Source organism: Lonchura striata, chromosome 3 (genome assembly GCF_046129695.1).
Source record: "Lonchura striata isolate bLonStr1 chromosome 3, bLonStr1.mat, whole genome shotgun sequence".
Taxonomy (NCBI): Eukaryota; Metazoa; Chordata; class Aves; order Passeriformes; family Estrildidae; genus Lonchura; species Lonchura striata.
Window position 1 is genome coordinate 57056181 of NC_134605.1, and position 22089 is coordinate 57078269.

The window sequence follows — 22089 nt, forward strand, 5'->3', positions numbered from 1 at the left end:
GTAACTACTATGAAATGAATAAAGGCTACACAGACTGAAGGGCAGAGAAAAACCCTTTCCTTTATAAGAAAAATAATGAAGTACTGGCAACTTCCCTTCAGTTGAAACTATAGCCTCTAACAAAATAATAATACTTTCTGCAATTTCAGTCCTGTAAAAAAAACTAAACCTTAAACCATAACCTGAGAAGAACTACAACTCCTTTTGTTTGAAGTGAACACTGTACACAATATTTCTGATGAACCAGAGAACAAAATCTCACCAGCTGACACGTAAATGTACATAAGCAAATATGAAGCTTTTTTTTTCTTTTTGTCCCAGAATTACTGAAAGCAAATAGTATGGCACAGCAAATAAACTGAGAAGAATTCTTATTTAAAAAAAATAGTGACATATTTATTCAATATTTTTCATATCTGCTGAAATACTGATCTAGGGCATATATACCGATTTAGCTTCACATTAAAATATGGCATGTGTCCATCAGAATTCTACCTCACTGAAAAAGCCAAAAAGCAATAAAGTCTTCAAAATACTGTACAATGAGCACCACATTTTGGCAAAGAGTTCAACATATTCCATTACAGAGGATAGACATTTAATCCATTACTCTTGTGGAGTCTTCTCAATTCATGACATACTCAATTTATCTTTTTTCTATTATTCCTAGCCTGTCTCTGCATATGGTTTATATCTGCCAATGTGTATTATAGGTTTTACTATTTTATTGTGATAATTATATTGCATATAAAGTCAAAATTAAGAGCAATTTTATTTTTGTGAAGTATTTTGGGCGTACATCTGAAAACAAATCACAGAAAAAGGTTTAGTAGTTTTGGTTCACACAGATTTCAAAGAATTGAAGACTACTGTCAATATTTAAATGCAAAAAATTCAATCTGTGTTGGATATAAACACGAACACCAAATTTTTTTTTTTAAAGATAGGTAGAACTGGGCCATTATTCAGGTTGTGTGGTATTTTTCATGATAAAAGTGCCTTTAAAGTTTCTTAGTACTATATGCAATTGCAGTTCTTTGGACTAAAATGTTCCATGTCAATGGACTATGATGGATTCAAGCTTTTGAACTTGAATTTGTGTTACAAAAATAGAAGTCAAAATTATTGAATCTAGACTGAGAGCATTCTAACATCTTGTACAGTATTCTTCCTTTGTTCAGCTGTCTTGAGATCTTGCCTTACTGAACTATAGAGCCTTACTTCTTCACTGACCCTGACTGAAAGGTGGATGGAAATTTAGGAGCAGAATGGCTTCACATCAAACCTCTTGATGTGTGTGAAAATTTTCTCAAGACATAATCCTTGGATTATATCAACACAGGCAGCACAAGCTGCACTGCAGGGGAAGAGGGGAAGAGCACAGACTACATTTAAAGTCTAGAAATGGTAGGTTTAGTTGCAAGCTGCTCAAACAGACTGACCACCTGTGGGAAGAAACCAGCAAAGGAGACAAAATGCTACATGAAAGAACAGAAATTTATCTTCTTCATACATATGAATTATGACTTGTTATGATCTTTGATTATACTTCTCCTGCTGTTGTGCAGTATGGTTATTCATAAGCTCTGTCCTCTTGTACAAAGTAAGCATTGTTTAATTTCATACAGAAATCATAGACTCCACTGTTAATTTCTTTTGACAGTTTTTAAACCCCAACACCACAGCATCTGACTTCTTCAGCAACACTATTTAGTCTTCAGAAACAAACACTTGCTCCTGTTCTTCAAAAGAGAAACCTGCACACACAAGAATCAAGCTCAAAAATATTCACCAATTTTGGATGCTCAGCCTGGGACAACAGAAGATAATTCCTCCTGGCTCAAAGTTCTTGATGGAGTTTCACTCTTTCCATAAATTTCAGTTGTTAAGCTCCCTAGTATTAAACCAGACTGAGGAATGTGGAACTCCTTATGTGCTATAAGGATCAGTTTGTGTGGACAGAGCACCTCATGAATGTTTTGCTAAGAACACAGGAATAGAGCTCTCCAAAGAGATGCTTTACATCCTTAACCATTAAATAATATTCCTCTTATGCCCATGGTTCTTGTACTTGTTTTTAACACACTGCACAACAAAAGAGGTAGGAGTTCCTGCAATTCCCAATCATGACATGCACCCAAGTCTTTCCTGTGCATGGTATGAAGAACCTCCAGAGGGAAAAGAATGCAGCAGCATAGCTTCAGATGTTCATAACACATGTCCTTCATACTGTGATGAGTTCTTCTTTCTGGGCAGGTTTTTTTTTTTTTGGTTGTTGTTGTTTTTTTTTTTTTTAATAATACAAAACACTGCTCTAAAGAACAACTAGAAACACATGTTCAGAACAAGCAAAACTATCAGATGATTGAGACACTAAGCATAAGAAGTTTCTTTTAAAAAAAGCCAAAGAAAACTGAATTAGTAACAGACATTTTGCTGAGCACTACTTTCATTTTAGGGACACAGTGGAAAAGTTCTAAAATTCTTTTGCCCCAATGGAAAAGCCATTTCTGTCATTCATTGAGCTAATTAGCATTAAGTGGTTAGCAGGTCAAATATTTTGCAGTACTAATAAATAAAAGTACCTTCATATAAAAGTAGTGTCAAAATTAAAATCACATACTACAAATGCAGTTTTAATTGTAACACTAAATAATTTAAAAGTATTTGCATATGCCTTATAATGTAACTTATTCCCCATTCCCCTCCACTTGGCCAAGACAAAGTTAAACAATTGAAAAGCAAAAGCAAAATTTTAACAGCTAGAATATTACATGCAATTCTTCATGTCTTCTGCTTAATTGGGAATAGATTATTTACTTTGAATTTCAATGCTGACTGTAGTAAGAAATTTTAAACCTTATCTTAATTTCATTCTTAAATCCTCTAGATATCATGTTTTCATTTCTTTATTAAACTGGAATCTACTAAGGCTGTGAAGGTGCTCCTGATTTGCAGATATGCTATCTTTGCTGACAGGGCAAGATACGCATTGCTTTACTCATTTATTACACAGTAAGTTTGAGCAGATGTTCACAAAACAGGGAGAAAGGAGAAAACATACAGAGCCTGTATGACACAGGCAGCCATCACCGATGGGCTGGCATTAGACTGCTCCTGGAATGCAGCTGATTACAAACATCAGCTGGCAGCTTCTGGCTGCACCAGAACCTGCCACACATAACCACATGTGAGCTTCCAACCACTGTTCAATGACTCACGGCCCAGATACAAGGGACAGAATGTTATTTAAAGAAAAAACATACTGATTTTTTTCAGAAGCTGAAGTAGGGAATGAGGAAACAGCAACTAGTGAAGGTAAAAAAGAAAAAAAATCTAATGACAGATGAACCTGTCCCAAGCACTATCAGTAACCTTTGAATTAAGAACAGCTTGTTCCCATTCTGATTCAGTGGTACAGGCATTCATGTGGTAACTATCACTGCAACATCTGAGCAGACTCTAAAAGCACAGTAGCAAACATTACCAGCTCTCTCAAATAAGAGCCCGCACTCTGACTCCCTCCAGCACTGAATTTGTTTGCCTTAAGAATTGCAGAGAATGATCCAAGTAGGTTATGGAGACCAGAGGCTTTTTGAACCAGATGTTACCAGAGTTGAAGAAATGAGTTCAACATCTTGTTCTCATTCTCAAGCAGGTTTTGGCCCAGAAGATGATCTTTCTTTGATATCTGACTGTGCTGTTCAAAGCAAAATCTTTGGCGTGTACCTGCCTTTTTAATGCTTCAAGAGGCAAAACAAATATGTTTGAGGTTATTCACAGGTCTCTACAGCACTGAACATACCAAATCCTCTGCTGTTACTGGTTCTCCTTTCTTGTCATTAGCCACCACCATTCTCCCCAGTCTTTCTTTCATATCTTGAAGGCTGGTGGTAAGTGCCAAGATGGCCATAATCTCACTTGCAACAGCAATATCAAACTGAGCCTGTAAAGCAGAAACGAGAATCATGAACCAAATCAAAGTCAGCTGAAATACTCACAGGGGATCATCAGGAATAAACTCAGGAAAGATAAATTTCACACTGGAATTCAAACAAGGTCTAAATAGTAACTTACAGCTTTTGAGATTACTCAAGACTAGAGTAACTTGTACGTACAGACTGGGCAATGAGCTGTGCGAAGGAAGAGCCGCGGAAAGGGACCCGGGGGTCCTGGTCAGTGGCAAGTTGAACATGAGCCAGCAGTGCCCTGGCAGCCAGGAGAGCCAACCCTGCCCTGGGGGACATCAGGCACAGCACAGCCAGCCAGGCAAGGGAGGGATTGTCCCACTCTGCTCTGCTCTGCACTGGGACAGGCTCACCTCCAGTGCTGGGGGAAGTTTTGGTGCCATGATACAAGAAAGACATAAAAATATGGGAAAGCATCCAAAGAAGGGCTGCAAAAATGGTGACAGACCTTGAGGGGATACCATATGAAGAGCAGCTGAGGTGACTTAGTCTGTTCAGCCTGGAGAAGAGACCTCACTGCAATCTAGTTACCTTATGAGGGGAAGATGAGGGGCAGACACTGATCTCTTCTCTCATGACAGGACCCCAGTGAATGACCTGAAGCTGTGTCAGGGGAGGTTTAGATTGGATATTAAAAAAAGGTTCTTCCCCCAGAGGGTGGCTGTGCACAGAGTCCCAGGGAAGTGATCACAGAATCAAGCCTGACAGAGTTCAAGAAGCATTTAGACAATGTTCTCAGGCATAAGGTGTGACTCTTGGGGATGGTCCTGCAAAGGGCCAAGTCTGACTTTGATGCATCCCTTTCAACTCAAGATTTTGTATGATTCTGTGAACTTCAAACACTTTATATTCCCTGATTAATATTCTCCACTAGACCACATTTATTTGAGGACCAGTGTTACAGACTGTTTAGCCCCTTGGCTCACATTATCCTTAGAGAAGCTCCCTGAAGGATCAAGAATTTTCTTTCTGTGGCAGAAACAGGAAATCACCAGATGTTTTTTGAGCTTTACTGGCCTGAGCAAAGGAACACTGCATTGTAAAGGGTTTTTAATTTTTTTTTTCTGTAATGATCTCCAACAGCTTTTTATTCTGGTTTCAAAAACATTCTTGTTACATTTGATCATTCTTTTTCTACTTAAGCTCAAAATTTAGAGTCTGTGCTCTTAAGTCTTGTATTTGACCTATGAAAATGTAAAATATATCTTTGTCCTTCTTTTTAATTAAATGAACAAATATGTAAGTCAAAAAGCATAAAGAACTATATGTGGCATCAGTTCTATTGCTCTTGTAGAAACACACTCATACTGTGCAGCATTTCAGCACAATGTAAGCAATAGTTTTTACTTTTCTTTAAGAGTATAGATTAGCAGCACTTGCACTAATGCACTATTAGTAAAGCTCAGGCCACATGCTGTCAGAACATGAGACAAACAGAGAAAAAAAAGAAAAGCCACTAATGTATTATGTGATAGAAATGCAGTGCTGGCAGTGATCAAGAACTGCAATTTTTTTTTGTAATCTCTCAATCCCCAGCAATTAAAGTCTACATAAAGTTTAGTAACTGACATCCTACTGCTATCTGTGTAAGAAAAAAGCTCAGGACTGTTCCTATCAGACCTCTGGCAGATGTATCCTATACTAATACCAGAGGAATCTGTTCAAATTGAGAGCTTTGTCTGTTTTTTAAGAAGTATCTACATAGAACATACACCCTATCACTCTTGTGCATTTTCCTAGTACTTTAAGAGCTTCTGCCCTCTTTTAACCCATGTTCCTGCTTTTAGTTTCTGATAGCTAAAGCTCAGAGCAGCCCTATTCAGGCTGACCTCTAGGTACCCACTTGTTTAGTCAAAAGTTCTGAAGACAACTGAACACTTTTCTGCTGTGGACATAGGCAGAGAGTCCTACATATCATGGAAAAGAAAAATAATTCTGTAACTGAGATTTTCAGCATAGTGATTCAAGTGAAATGGTGAAATTACAAAACAGATTTTCTGTATTCCTCGGAAGCAGTTCTATATGCAAAGAACTTCATTAGCATTGTGATGACATGGATTCCACTATCTGTTCTAAATTTGACAATGTCCTCAGTAAGTCATTGCAGCATATGTAAGACAAGAAATCAGTGTCCAACCCATATAATGAAATACTTCTGATTTATCAGAATGTTTATCGGAAGACCCACAAAAAAAGTTTTTATAATTGTTTTTATAAAAACCTAAAAGGACAGGAAAAACATCTCAGGTAGATGCTCAAAGAGTGACATAAATTTAATTGAAGAAACAGGAATGAAAGATTGTAGTAGCAGGTGCTATTTTAACTCTAAATAACCTTTATACACCTATGAAGTGCTGACAGAAGTCTTAGCTGCAAAGTCAAGTTTTTATTGATGAAAGGGTCCACCCACATGGATTCAATTGTAGGATCAAGGGCATCAGTCATGTAATACTCTTCAGAAACCACAGCATCCCTGTTCATTAAAATACAGACTTTTGTGCCTGCTGTGCTCCACCGTTTTACACAGGTGTCATTGATTTTAAGAGTGCTAGAACATCACTCCAAATATTTATAAAATGCATCTGTTAACTATGAAGTCCTGTTTTCTCTGGATCTCTAGCTAGGCTCTGAAATGACTTTTCCTAACTGCTAACTCTATTTCTTGAGTCACTAAGTCCATGTTAAGATGTGAATGGATATGCATCAGTACAACATCTCAATACTGAAAGCATTAATTTTACCCCAAAAAGTACAGAAGCAACATTTGATAGCAATATTGTCAAGTACTACTCTATAATAAAATAAGCCACATTTAACTCAGCAGTACAATTACAGTGGTAAAACACTATATAATAAGGCTGGCAGAACCCAGCTGAAGACTAATAATCATATTGAGTCACTGAAACAAATCTAAACATATGAAAGTGTTGAAGGAACTCACCCCAAATATAATATTTTGTAGTCCAAGCCCATTGTCAGAAATGACTATTAGATAATACTGAATTTCCTGTGAGCTGCAGACAGAAAAATTTCTATTTTGTGCATTCAAAACCGAAGTAAGTGACCATTTCTAGTGGAAGGCGTCCCTGCTGAGGGCAGAGGGGTTGGGATTGGATGATCTTTAAGATCCCTTCCAACCCAAACTGCTCTAGGATTTTTGATTTCTCTTTGAAGTTCTTCTCTCCAATTTGGCTTTGCTTTTCCTGCTCCAAAAAATACAGCACTGTGCTTTGGTCTCTTTATTTAGGCATATGTAAACAAAAATGTTGAAGAAATGGTAAAGAAAAAAAAAGTGAAAGCCTTATCTCTACCACAAGAGCTGTTCACATCAAAACAGTCAGAACCTCGTGAATTTCATGATCCAGAATGTTAGATTACAAGATCTTCATCAAATTAGGAACCATTCCACATCACCACAATGAATTTACTCCTCCTGATGCTGCTGTTCCATGCTGGGCATTTCAGAAATTAATTTATCTCCATTACACCAGGAACACTTGCTCAGGTGATGTTGGGAAAGTCTGGCTTTCAATTTATCGGTAAATTCTTTACTAAAATTCTATAATCTCTCATTTAGTAATGCAGGTTAGCTTTTTACACCACTGCAAAGTACACACATACTCATTTGCTGAACTATCCCTTCAAGCCCACATAGCAAAAGCAAGCACATGCTCAAATTTCTTACAGTTCAGATTCCAAAGTTGAGATGCATGAGAGGGAAATGAAAACTCTGAATAAAAAGCTTATTTTAAAACAATTTTTGAAATTAAATTTAAATGTAATTTGAATTACGGGTGTCCTATATAAATTGCTACAGAGATTAAAAAAGAATTAAAAGTCACACAAATTAGCTTTATGAGGGCAGAGAGGCATCTTGTCATAGGACAATGTTAAACCCCCAACACATGCAATTTTTAAGTGCTTTTGACACATTGTAGAATATGCATTGGTTTCTGTTTCTGAAAATTCAGATTCAGTTGCTCATTAACATGATCAGTTTCACCTCTGTAACAGCAACAGATGTCATTATTGCAATTTAAAGTATGCTGAAAGAGCTGCAGAAGCTCTCTCAGCCTCTAATGCAAAATCTGTACAGAATGTGATTTATTCATGCCTTTACCCACCTGACGGACAAATCCTTTCTCCGTGTTTGCCTGCCCAACTGTTATTTTGCGCAGGAATCTGTCATTTGTATCCACAACTAAAATAAGGGAAGAGCAAAAGCAAAACATGTTAACAAGGACTCAGGAATATGGGTTTTTTCAGGCATACCTGTTACACACATGAGATTCAACTGCTCCAACAGCAGAACCAGATGGCAACACTTCTGCATATCAGCATTTGCACTGACTTGGTTGCTCCCTTCTAGCTGATACCATTTGATGACAGGTTAAAACAACTCAAATACAGTTTATTTGAACAGCATTTAAAACTAACAGAGTCTTGGTATTCTAACATACTATTTAGTATTTTACCTATGTGAGAAAAATCAGTCTTGGTAGATACAAAGCACCAGATCTACTTCAAATCATCTGCTTCATCACTGACTTGTTAAGAACTGACTTTAAGACTGCATGATGTTGGTCAGATTTGGTCAGTTCCTCTTTAAAAGGATGATTATGCTGTCAGATTGGTTCTTCCAGACAAGCAGCTTTCACAAACATCACTGTAACTAACTCCACATTCAGCTGCACAGCATGAGGACAAACAGAGGGCTGGAGCACCTGTTATGAAGACAGGCTGAGAGAATTTGGCCTGTTTAGCCTAGAGAAGAGGGAGCTCTTGGGAGACATTATAGCATCTCCCAGTACCTAAAGGGTCCAAAGAGCAACTTTTTCCAAGGGCATGTAGTGATAGGACAAGGGGATATGTCAGTTCCTACTGAAAGGAAAAATAGATTCTCTTTTTCTTACAGATTTTATAGCTCTAGAAATGCTTAAGTTTACACCAACCCTAAAATAAAAGATGCAAGGTACTCTTGATAAATTCGGCCTGTAGCTTGGTAATGAACTCCATCTTTTGGTAGATTTGAGTCCTGTTCATTTATAAGTGGAGAGTCCAGGAACCTCCAGAGAAGTTGTCAGCATTCAAGGTAAAAGAGCTCTTTCCACTTTTCCTGCTGCTTTTGGAAATTAAAAAAATCTGTCTGTACAGAAAAAGATGACATAATTACCCAATAACAAGAGGGACTTTGAATGCTAATGAAACCTGAATTCAGAGTTGTGAGTGACCTGGGAGAAAACCAAGATTTAAATCACTGTCCCCCTTCTTGGGGCTGTTGTAAATACCGCACGTATCTTTTCTCCTCTGCTCGGTCTTTAGGTCCCTAATTTCTTCAGGAATTCCACTTAAGGGATGGTGCAACACAGATTTGGCCAACTCATTTTGGCTTCTATATATACATACAGTCATACTCTAAAATACTACACTACTGGCAGCAGTTGCAGAGCATGGAAGCTGTAGCCTTGCACCAAGCTGTGGTACCATATGGCACAATGAAGCCATATGGCAAACTGATCTCTCCTACAGAATTCTCCCTTCTTTTCCTCGGAAGCTCAGTCTCACAATACAGCTTAGGCAGACCTAAATGTCTTCCCTGTCTATGCAGGCACTCCTAAGGGCAAGAACTCACCATCCCACCAGCCTGGACAGTGAGCTGATTTTTTAGCTGCACCTTCCTTGTGAAATCATGTAACCTAAACACCCTTACCATGAAATTGTAACTGTTCCTGTAACTCCTGGTCACTGAGATATACTTACTTTCTCACTGTGGTCACTCACTCTCCAAGAAGATTCCAATAGCTGCACTAAGTAGTAATAAAACAAGAAATAACTGGCTTTGCCATAAAAGCAATTTTTCCTTCTGCAAATCTTCCTTCTTCCTTTACCCAAAGTAAACCTTTCACTAAGGTTTAGGTTCAAATAAGTGTTGGGTTTAATGTATCCACTTCCTTATCCTCTAGAGATGTAAACAGAATCTGACTATCAGAGAAACACAAATAAGGGGGAAGCTTTCTCACTTTTCAGTATATTGTACGTTTTCAAGTCAGTGTAAGCTGACAATGAGCGGAACACTTGTGATACTTCTATGGGAACAGGTCCTGACTAAAATTAATTAATCTTTTCAGAAGATCTGATAGCTTAGCTCCTTTTCCCTACAAATTCCCTGGTATGTAACAAGCTTCACAGACATATGGACTGCAGAAACAGTCCTAAATAAAACATTCTCCAAGTTATCTAAACCATTCCTAAATCCAGGTTTTTCTTCTAAAATGTTTAAGGTATGTACATCATAAAGAGCTGTATGGAACAGAAATTTCACTAACATTGTTTGAGATTAATTAAATAACTCCCTTGAGGTTAACAGCTGTTGAGCAATGTTGGCTTCTCCCAAACCCATGCTGATAAAAAAGAGGAGTCATATTACATTAAACATTTATATTACTTCTTTATCCTAGTACAGGTCTCTTCCAGACACACTGTGTGACTAATAAAAAACATCTTACACCACATCCCCAGAATTATCTTGAGAAAAATATCTCAAGTCTGAGATGACATGCACACAAAGGGCACAGTAAAGCATGGCCAAGACTCCTCCCTTCTCAATAGATTCACCCTTTTTTCTGAGCATCACAATATATTCCATTTAACAGTGATAACTTCAGTGTTTGAGAACTAGGAAAGAAAATAAAATCCAGTGGTATTTAGCTCAGAACTTTATGAAGAGTTTACTTCCCTGAAGAAAAAGATAGGTATAGAAGTTGAGGTAAACACTGAAATTTGACCCAGCATTAGAACTGGAAAAAGCGGAGGGTAGTTATCTAAGGGTACCAAAGTGGGTATCAGTTTGATTGCAACAGCACCACATTGTTCATCTCTTTTTCCAAATGAAGCAAACAACTCAAGAGACTTCAAAAATCAGAAAAATACCTAATCCATTAAGCCTATGAAGTCTGTTGAGCTACCCAGACTGCTGAGCTTGGGAGGATGACGGACCAAAATCAGAAAGAATAAATACAAATAATCTAGAACCATAACAGACACAGTTAAAAAAAGAATGGCTAAGATTTGCAAAATGCACAGAAAAGACACATTCAAATGTCTGGAGAGGTATTACCTGATATGAGAGCGACTGGGAATGTATTTAAACTGTCAAAGAAACCTATCTTTCAGAATTTTAGCAAAGTCTCTTGAGTTATTGCAGACACTTGACCAAGTTTAGAGCAACATGCTGCACCTGCATTTCTTATGAACCCACACTTCCCACTTGCAAATTGGTTATTCTTACTGTCAGAGAAGAAACAGCTCTGATTCAGGTAAAATTAAGCAAATTAGGAGATTAGTTATGATAAAATCCAAGATAAAGTGAGGCTTTCTGACTACATACCTCTTTGCCATGTTATGGTGGATGGGTCAATATCAAGGCGCACAAACTTGCTGATCTCCTCTTCTGTTAAAGCCTCAGGATCAGTCTTGTGTATTCCCAGCCTCTACAGAGACAAAGTTCAAGAAGTGCAATGAAATGGCTTATTTGTTTCAAATGGTGTAGCTGCTCTGGCTTATCAACCCCACTATGTAAGTGCGGTGTTTCAATCTTAATATCTCCTGTTCTGAGAAAATGCAACATGATGCCACAATGATTTCTTTACTACTGACATCTTGTTAGATATAAGGAATCATCACACTGAGAATAATTCACAGCAAAATAATTAAATTATATTGGAAATTATGATTCATGTATTTGAATCTTAAAAAGTCAAACTTTTATTTTCTAAATTGCAGCTCATGTGAAGAGAAAACTCCTTTTCAAATATAGAGATACTTAGTACATCATGCATAAAGCAAACACTCCCCCTCCTTCCCTAACCTGTTTTCTGTAACAGTGTAGACAAGAACAAACTGAAAATATCCCAAAATTCCAATGGAACAATCTCTGACCCTGACTCTGCCTTAGAGTCAAGCAGGTATCAACCTCATTTTAGCTGACTGACATTCAGCTGAGCAGCAAAAAAGCTTAAAATGTTATGAGAACTCTTACCCATCACCAAAATAGAAGCTACCTCTATCCTTCTTTCCACCCCCAAATTCCAAGTGTGCACTTGGCAGCTGCCTGTTGCTATCCCATGACTGAAAGATGGTCAGTCAGGGCTCAGAAGCCAACAACAAACATGGAACTGGTCACAGAAGAACTAGAGCTGTCCTTAGGGGTCATATTTAAGAGGTTCATATCCTCTTTCTCCTACACTACTGTTCCTCTCTAGGTTTTTATCAGAATAGCATTCTCAAATCCAGACATGTTGTATGCACATGAATTGCACAGGAAGCTCTTCTGGAAGCATTCAGGAAACAAGATAGGATGCAAAAATACACTGAGCATACAAATATACCCCTTGAAGGAAGAACACTGTCAAATTTATATCAATAAAACCCCAGAAGTATATGCTATATTAAACTTTCAAAATCAGAAAATATTGCAAAACCTAAGAATGTAAGCTTTCAAATATAACTATACCATAATTGGAAAAGTATTAAAAAATTCTAACTTTAATATTTCATCAGAAATATTTAGCATTTAAAAACACTACTGGTTTATTTCAGGAGAAAAGAATAGCAAAAATGTTAGTTACAAAAATAATATCAGGCTCAGATCCTATTACTCTAAGGATGATGCTTTCAGAAAAACATCTAAAATTGATATATTTATAAGAGTTTAAACAAACTCAGTCCCATATTTTAAACAAGTTCTGTAAGAGAATACATTTAATGAAGAGACACCATAATAGAGGAGAGACTGAATTAACAACTTACTCTCAGACGGGCAAGCTGAATAGCAGAAAATCCTCTCACTCCATTAACAACTGGAACCAGCCTATTATACAAAGACTAGAAAAACCACACAAGAAGTTGAAGCAAAAAGTTATAAAAAGGTAATGCTTCTTGATTTATTTCACCCAATTTCAGTAAGAACTTCCTAACCACATTGGTTGTGGACTTCTGGTTAGAGACTTAAAAAACAATTCTGAGAAGGTGGCAGGCTTCTGAGCCATGTCTATGATGTAACAGTCTAAAATCCATTTGCCAGAAATTATTGGTTTTCTCCATTTCACCAAAAAAATTATATATTAATTTTGCAACTGAGAACCTTTTAAAACTTTAGACAAGATCTAAAGTATTTGAATTACAACTATAATTTCCAAACTGGCCTAAATGTACATTGTGTACAAATGTACCAAGCAAAGGCTAAAACCCTGCTCAGTTTAAATGCTGCAGACAACAAGAAGAGTCTCCTTCTTTGATCTTCTCCCTTCCCTTTAAAGCCCCAAGTTAAGATGTGTTTAAGGTCACAATATATTTAGCAGAGGAACAAGGATCTAGTTTATTTTCCCCATAAATCCTTCTTCTTAAGGTACATCATACCCAACCACACAATAGAAATACAATTTCTAACTTTAAAATGAGTCTTCAAACTACTGTAAACAATAAGATTATAGGTAGGGAAAACAGGCTTTATTACACTATGTAGTACAGCCAGAAATAGTTGTCAGTGTTCTGCCAATTATCCTTATCTTAAAGACTACCTTATGATATCTATTTGCCAGAAAAATACATTGTATATGGAAAATTTTCCAGCAGAACATAAAATGGCTTCAGCAACAGTTACTGTTCACATGGTGAAAATATAAAATGATAAACAACATGTTTTTCTCTGAAATGCAGTTTATTGAAAAACTGAGAATAGAAATTGTCATCTGGATAGGAGAAAACAATTCTCACCTTATCAGATTGAGTATTCTCATGCAAGATCCTAGCATCAATAGCAGCAGCCAGCAAATTATTTGCAGCAGTTATAGCATGAATATCTCCAGTCAAATGAAGATTGAACTAGAAAGGGGAAACAACAGGATCTTTTTATAAGAAAATATTTAATTCAATTAACTAAGTCAAATTAGCAGCACAAATCACTGCTATCTCCTTGAGACTGCAGCTTTGATTGGTCAGCTCTCAGGGTAGGCTGAAGAATTACAGGTGAAAATACACTGGACCATATGAAGGACTTGTTTTCATCTGAGTACATGGTGAACTACTCAAACAAAGCCAAGAATATCTTCATTCTTTGCTAAGTGATTCAAGAATAAGAAGCCAAGAGTTACAGTTCCACATCATAAATACAGGATCAGTTCAGCATGACTAACCACTAACACACCTGGACCAGAGGTGTGGCTACTGCTGGATGTGCCCCAGAGCACAGCATGCATCCTGGCTTTGGGGCCATATGCCAGCTTTCTGTTAGCTGCAGGAGAACAGCCCCTAACCTCACAGGCATGAACTTTGCTGATACAAAATTTGACAAACAAAGTTTTGTGAAAACTCTGAAATGAGCATCTTCAATTAAGACTTCTGTTACACAGGTACTGGTTTTTTGTTTGTTTTTTTTTGTTTGTCTGACAGAAGGAGTTGGAAGGTCAGTTTTAATGGCACTTCAGAGCTGACATCAGGACTCTGCTTGGACCAGCTGTGCACCATCAAGGTGGTTCCTCACCAGTTCTAGCCATAGAGAGGTTTTGCTGAGCTCTAAATTAGACTGTCTTGGGGTGAAACAGCTACGTGTTTCCAAACAAGCACTGGGAATATCATAAAACCATTAGGTCCAAGAAAACCTCCAAGATCATCAAGTCAATCTTCAACCATGAATACCATCATGCCCATTAAGCCATCTCACAGACTGCAAGCTGAGGCTGTCTCACCTCCTCCATGGGGATCACTTGAGCGTATCCACCTCCGGCTGCTCCACCTGCACAGGGAAGCACAGGGTCACATCAGTTTTGGAAAAAAACCAACTGTCTTTAAACACACAAAATGAAACATACAGCAATGATGACACATTTTTGGCATTTTGACTTCTATTAGAAGATCAGTGATGCACCCAACTAAACATGATTTCCTTAATCTTGCTGGCTTATTTTTTCAGCAGGTAGTAAAAAATGAAAGCCTACACATGATGGTGGTGCAGGCTCTGGCTATGTAAGGGCTACCCTCTGCTCCTGCCTAGATTTTGGTCACAGTCATGCACATGCAGCTGCTGGGTGGAAAGACAGAGCAGTCACAAGCAAGAACTGCTTCTGAATGAAACCTTCACACCCTCGCCTGAGTACTCCTTCCCCTCTACCTCTCACAGTACAGGCAAAGAAATTTGCTGTTGCCTATGCACAAGATGAGTGGAGGGATTAAAGCACTCACACGCACCAGTCTTAGCTGAGAAGCACCAAGCACCAGGAGCCTTCCAGCTGAAACCAAACTCGTTAACTTAAACTTCAGCAAAGCAAAGCAGAGCAGATGGGGAATGCTTGCCCAGTTAGGCACCAATTTCAGCTGAGAAATGGCAAAAAAGAGATTGCATTACTTCCTATCATCAGCATTGAAGATGGGCTTGAAATCTGGCTGGGTCTTACCTGGCCCTCAGGCTCTTACAGAGTTTCTAGGCAAAAAGGCAGCAGCTCATGATTAGAGGCAACAGCTCAGGAGAACAGAGGGAAGAGGTTCAGACCTAGCCAAAAGTGTGCTGCTGACACAACTGAACCATAACTGCTAAATTCCTTGTATTGCTTGGAAGTATCCAATGTGGACTCTTTCTAAAGGAGTAATTAGAGAGTAATATTTAGAAACATATTTAAAGAGTCTCCAAGTAGAGGGGTGGCTGGAAGGGTGTGTACTCACACAAAACTCTTCATGGCTAATTACATCACTCTGCCTTTCATTATGTTTAGGCTTTATCTGCATTATCAATACATGTTAAGTGCAAGAACATAGGTATGCACAGGAAGTTGTGTGCAAGAAGCCTTAATCTATTAGTTACATATGTATTAAAAAATCAAATGTGCTACTACTGGGACAATCCACTGAGTGAAGCAATTAAAAAATTAAATTTAAAAAGGCAAAAAAACAGTATTTCCTTTTAATCTGAAAGAGGTGATAGATCTGCAAATATTATGTACCTTTCACTCCAAAAGTAGGTCCTTGAGAAGGTTGTCTTAGACAAGCAAAGGAATTAATGTTAAGGTGTGCAGTAAGCGCCTGAACGAGACCAACTGTGACTGTGCTTTTCCCCTCTCCTAGGGGTGTAGGAGTTATTCTAGCAAAACAAGAAAAAAGATGAATCAAATTCTTTGCTGATGTCAGCCTGGCTAAGGATATCAAAACTTAGAGCTTTTGATTTCAATGAAGAATATTTGTACAGCAAATTTCAATAAGATTACTTTATCTTCACAAAAATACTGCCACAATGTTAGCCTCTAGCTCAAGCTGGAATGCCAATATACATGTGTCTTCTATTTAAGCAATTTACTATGATAGCAGAAAAAGAGACGATTATTTTGGCAAAACTTCTAAAAACAATATATTGAATTTAGACATTTTTATTACAGCACAAAAGTCTCACCAGTTTCATTAACAAACCATCCATCACGATACTCTAGGCATGTATTAATATTTTTCTGCAGTAATGCATAAGATCTTTTATTCCCGCTGCTCAAACTTTGAATGAAATAATAGAATATTTTAAGTTAAATAACCAACACTTTTGTTTGTAGAACTCAACTATGCCTCTCCAGCTTCCATGTCACCATAACCCTCAACAATGACAGATCAACTGCTTTTTAAATAAAACAGGACACAAAATCCACTATATTGAATTGAACATGATTTATTGCACAGTTCTGTTTCAGAGATTTAAGAGCAATAGAGGACAATGACTATCATAGTCGATACAAAAGCTCAAAAGCCTCATGCTACAGCTCCCATATTTAGACCATGACCAAAACAGGACAGAATTTTAAAAAGACCTCCAAACTCAAATAAGAGACTCTAACCTCCACTCTATTCTTGTCCCGAGAGAAGACTCTATTCCCTTTAATAAAGGGACAATGACAGCTGATTTTGCAAGTAGAAAACTTCATCAGCCTTCAGTGAATGAGAGACGCCTCAATTTAAATGATCCACCCCCTACTTTCAACATCAGCACATTTGTTTATAATCCATCTTAAAAGTGTGTGTGGTTCTCTTTCTGTTTTTCTTTCTTGACATGTGAACATATCTCATGGCTCCTAAAATGCACTTCAATGATTCTTTTGAGGCAGCATTTCTTTTTCTGATTGGCAAAAGAAGAAAGCCCCAGTCCTTTTTTCATTCACACCACTCTCACACAAATCTCCTCTTCTGGCAAGGAGTAACCATTTGTGCTTTTTCTAGCTGCAGAAAAGTACTTTACTGAAGCTGACGTTAAGAACTAGTGTTCATTCCCAAGGAAATACAAGAATGCACATGGATCCTAGTCAAAGGGGAACCCTTATCCTGTGACCTCTTCAAAACCTGAGCTAAAACATCTAATTAGAAACACTTCCTTCTCCAACTAGTAATTTTTCCAAGATATTGCTATCCTCAGATCACAATTCAAATGGCACAAAAACATGAGTGCAATTGTAAGAATCAGCTTAGTTTAGTCAGTTCACAGACTGGCAAAAAGCGCTTCTTCGTTCCACAAAAGAAAATAGATGAAAAATGTTAACTTTTAACAAATCTATCTTTTACAGCATCATCAGATCCTTGGCTTTTACTTTAAAAAAGATGCAGTAGATAGACATGTCTGCAAAAATTTAGTCAGTTTGGAAGCAAGTCAAATCAACATCTAGGAAAAAAATAATTACAATTCAGAAAAGAAGTCTTTAACCGAAGTTTCAGTGAAATCAATGGGGTTAAGCACATCTATAAGAGATTGCCTGAATTCCCCGCTTTGAACTACTCTTATGTGACCATGGGCCACTTATCTGGGCACTTGGTTTTAGCAATTTTCTCCCACATTTTATAGCATGTGTTCATCAACCAACAGATTGTAAAACATCATCAATAACTTACTATTCAGACTATTTCATTATCCTAGAATTGCATTTCTTTGACTTAAAAAGGAATTAATAGAATTCTAGCAAAATAGCTATGTAGAGCCAAAAAAATGGTGGGAGAAAAGCAGTTTTGGTCCCTGTCGTTTTTTTAATCTGCATTAGGCCTTCGTATTTCCTTCTGATCTACTGCAGGAGCACAGAATGCTACTTCATTTCTTTTACTTTCAAGTTTGCAAAGTTCAAGTTCCTTTCTTCAAGTTCCTAGAAGAAAGGATACTTTTAATCTCTACATTGTCAGGACAGGGAGCCCTCAGGGTTTCACAGTTGCCACATAGATAGCTGCCTTTTTTTCTCACCACTCTTTTTGTGACCTCCTTTTTGTCCCAGGATCCTTACTTTAGAAAAATGAGTTTCTTTCAGAGCACCACAGCCAGGTTAACTCACTTTTACTACCAGTTTTACCTTCTCACTACTGTTCTAACACTGGTTTCCCCAAATCCATTCAAATAATTCTTAGCATGGTTTCTCCTTACCCCTTGTTCTCCTACTATTTCATTCACTTTTGTCTATTGTCCTAATCTCATTTACTTGATCCTCTTATTCCTGTGCATTAAAACTAGATTTAAGGCATATATAAATAATTCTGAGGCATTACTGTGTTCAAAGACTTACCAAGGTAACAACTCTAGAAGCAATTATTTAAAAATAACAACAACAAAACAAAAAGAAGAAACAGTAACAAAACACCTAAAATAAAACTATTCTACTATGAAAGAGACACCTGTAACTGTCTCCTGGAAGTTGCCAGTAAAGAACTTTCAAAAAAACTCCGTGCACATGATGGCTGCACTACTAACTGAAAAATTATCATTTGCAGGGCATCCTGTTGGTGGCTACCTCTATTTTTGAGCATCAGACATATGAAGTTCACATTCAAGAGAATTCAGAGACATCATCCTTAGTTATTTACTTGGTTCAGCTCAAAACATGGCAGGTGGCTGACCTGGTATGCACAGCAACACAGGGACTCTTTACAACTCTTATGAAACCAGTAAAACCGAAGATGCAGCCTTCATCCAGCAAAGGAAATTAAATTGCAGTTGACAAAAGCATAACCAGAATGCATGTTGGTAGCATAAAGAATAATATCTACTTGTCATAGAAGAAAGCAACACACAGTCAAGTGTCACGTTACTAACATGCTCTGGTAACTCGACTGGCCTATTCTAACATGACACTGTAATATGAACCAGAAAGCACTGAGAGTTTTCTATGGGACAGACCTTTTTCCAGAAAGCAAAAAGAGAAACACACCTCTGCTCTTTGATTAAACTAGCAGGAAACCTCAAGAGCTAAAAAGTTAATTATTTATTTCAACAGTTACCAAAATCTCAGCTTTAAACATTAGTAAAAAGAAGGGAAAAAAAAAGCACCTGAAATTTAAAGAAAATTCTATTCCAATAATTTTCCTTTGAAAGTTTATTTTAAATATCTTCCCTTTTGTACCAGCTCTACTTTGATTGGGTTTTATAAATAAAATAATCCACTTAATCTGTTTTGTGGACATTGAGCTGTTTTTGCTGGCTACACTACTGAGCCTACACTTTTGCAGCTTAGGTCACTTGCTCACATGGGTATAAAATTACAACTGCCAATGGCTAATTTGTGCAATGCTGTGTTTTAACCTTATGCAAATTGAGGAAAAACCTCCTTTAAAATGCAATAAATTTTAATGAACTTCAAGAGACTTTAACAGCCATTTGCATTATTCTTCAAATTTCTTTAGTATGTTTTCAATCAAAACACAGAAACTCCACAATAATTTTCCGCCTTAAACTTTGCCACCTACCAAGCAGTCATCAGCTCCTTGGCAAAGTAAGTTTTCCCCATAACATTGGAAAGCCTTCTCTCTTTATATATATCAAAACAAAGATAAGAATATACAGACTTTTTGCTTGTTTGTTATACATCACATTAGCTTTCAGCAGAACTGTTTCTGTGGGAAAGCACACAAGGTCTCCCAAAGAGAAAATAAACAAACAGGGAGACATACACTGCACCAGCTGTAAACTCCTCACAGCTACACCAGCCACTGCGACTCCAGCAAGAACTTTACTGGATTTGTGACAATTCTTTTTCAAATTTCCTATGTTCAACTCATAAGTATCAGCAGACTCAAAGATTTTAATGAGTTCCTAATTTGTGTGATATGCATGGAAACCTGTGAAAGTAGACTATGGAGGCCATGGGCATACATACATCTCCCATCCCAGATTACACCTGTCAGAAATGTACTTCTGAGCACAGAAGTGTTGCAACTCCTGTTACCCCGTCCAGATGAGGTTATGAAAATGTTGCAGTGGCATCCTTGGGTTGGGACTGAAGCTTCCAAATACAAAAGCCCAGAGATCACTATGAAGCTAAAATGACTGGGCAAAGACAGGAACAGACTGAGGAATCCTCCATTGCAAACTTTCATAATGCACTACAGACTCATACAAGACAATGCCAATCAGGAGCTCTGTAATGACATGACCAATCATGACAACTGTTTCAACTATGACTTTACCTTGGACTGTCAAACAATTCAGGGCACCAACACAGGGGTATTTTCCCCTCTTATCCCTCCTTGCATCTTTCATCTAATTTTTGTCTCCATTTTTTCTTAGCTTTTAAGCACCTTGCAGCCCAAGGGACACAGTAAAAAGAAATACAATCTATTTTTGTTTTCCTTCATTTTTACCTTACTGAAAAGGTAGTTAATCACAGAACAATCTATTACTGTTAGGAGATACTGAATTTAAATTTTCCAACATTTAAAATCCAACACACTTCTTGTTAAAGGCAGAATTGTATTTCATAGTTTTCCCACTTTTTATTCTTCCTCATCTTGCATTTTTGAAGTGAACAACTTTCCAGAATTATCCACTAAAAGCCACAACACTGGAGCATTTAGAAACAAGACACTGAAACATACACACATACAGAGATAGATTCTAACAAACTGCAGCTGTAATTTCATATTGTGTCTGTGAATATGCCATTCACATGCCTGAATGCATGATTAGGTTACCCTGAACACTAAACTTAGCTCCTAGGTCAAGTACAAGCTGCATTCATTTGCATGCTCTCTGCTGGCAATGTGTGGAGGCAGGTTGAGTTAACAGATCCTGTGACATATTATTTAGCACACTAAAATCCTGTTTACAGCCAGTTGATGCCCAAGAAACAATTATTCCATGATAACTTGTGACTCTGCCCCCACAGTGTCTTACCATGAGCCCTACAGAAAGCCAAACACAAAGAAAATAAGAAAACAGTAATAAAAAAAAAAAAATAAAAGAAAGGTCTCCATACAGAAGTATATGGAATTTATAAAGGAATAAATTCTTCATTCTGTTTTTGGGCGTGACAATCTGTTAATCAAACAGCAATATTTCAGCATACAAAGTTTATAATGGATGAGACACTTAGCCATGTTTACTCACATTTAGAAAGAACAGAAAAGACTTTGCAGTCAGCAATTTTTTAAAGAGCCATAAATACAACTATCCTTAGAGATAAAAAGGTACATTTCAGTTGTATTTTCCTGCTTAGAACAAGAAGTTTGGTATTTAGCATATCAGGAATAAACTAGACATGCATTTGCAGCAAATATTTATAAATTCCTAGACATTGTGAAACATTTAAATCTGAATGTGCACTTAAAGGCACAAATGTTGCTGGCTGCACCATGGATGGAGGTTGGAGGTTTTGCAGTTTCTTGAATACATGTATATAAATGCTATGCCCTTTTCACACACAATAAGTTCTCATCATACATTACAAATATTTCCCCCAGAACCGTAAGTATAAACATATATCTTAAATATTTCCTCAGAAGCACTGATAATTTACTCTGAAGGCCTACACCACATCATTCTAAGAATTTTTAAATATCTTTGGTTATTGTAAACAAACATAATAATCCAAATGGCAGGTTCTGGTTGACCTTGCCTTGGCAAGGGAGAGAATGAAGGCAAATGAGGATACTATTACACTCCCCAGTTTCCACACTTCAGTGATACTTGATTTTCATTGCATTGAATATTTCCCCATCAGAGAGAGTTCCCTGCTTTTCTTAAAATCATTGTCATCTGCAACACCCATTTCAGCAAGGGAGAGCAGCTGAGAGTATATAAACACACATTATATGTATATTTTATACATACTATATTTCAAAGTCAAGC

The 22089-nt window shown here is 37.3% G+C and overlaps 1 protein-coding gene across 2 annotated transcripts in view; it reads right to left on the bottom strand.

Annotated features, from left to right (window-relative positions):
- MTHFD1L (methylenetetrahydrofolate dehydrogenase (NADP+ dependent) 1 like) overlaps window positions 1–22089 on the bottom strand; it is a 139885-nt gene that overhangs the window by 91605 nt on the left and 26191 nt on the right. Inside the window, exons 11-17 of one of the 2 annotated variants that reach the window (XM_021540609.3) lie at window positions 15962–16098; window positions 14714–14760; window positions 13743–13850; window positions 12777–12851; window positions 11356–11458; window positions 8093–8169; window positions 3806–3946 (exon numbers count right to left, since the gene is read on the bottom strand). In XM_021540609.3, coding sequence (XP_021396284.3) covers window positions 3806–3946; window positions 8093–8169; window positions 11356–11458; window positions 12777–12851; window positions 13743–13850; window positions 14714–14760; window positions 15962–16098 — 688 coding nt within the window. The remainder of the gene's footprint in view (window positions 1–3805; window positions 3947–8092; window positions 8170–11355; window positions 11459–12776; window positions 12852–13742; window positions 13851–14713; window positions 14761–15961; window positions 16099–22089) is intronic. The other variant, XM_077782193.1, reaches the window with a different exon arrangement.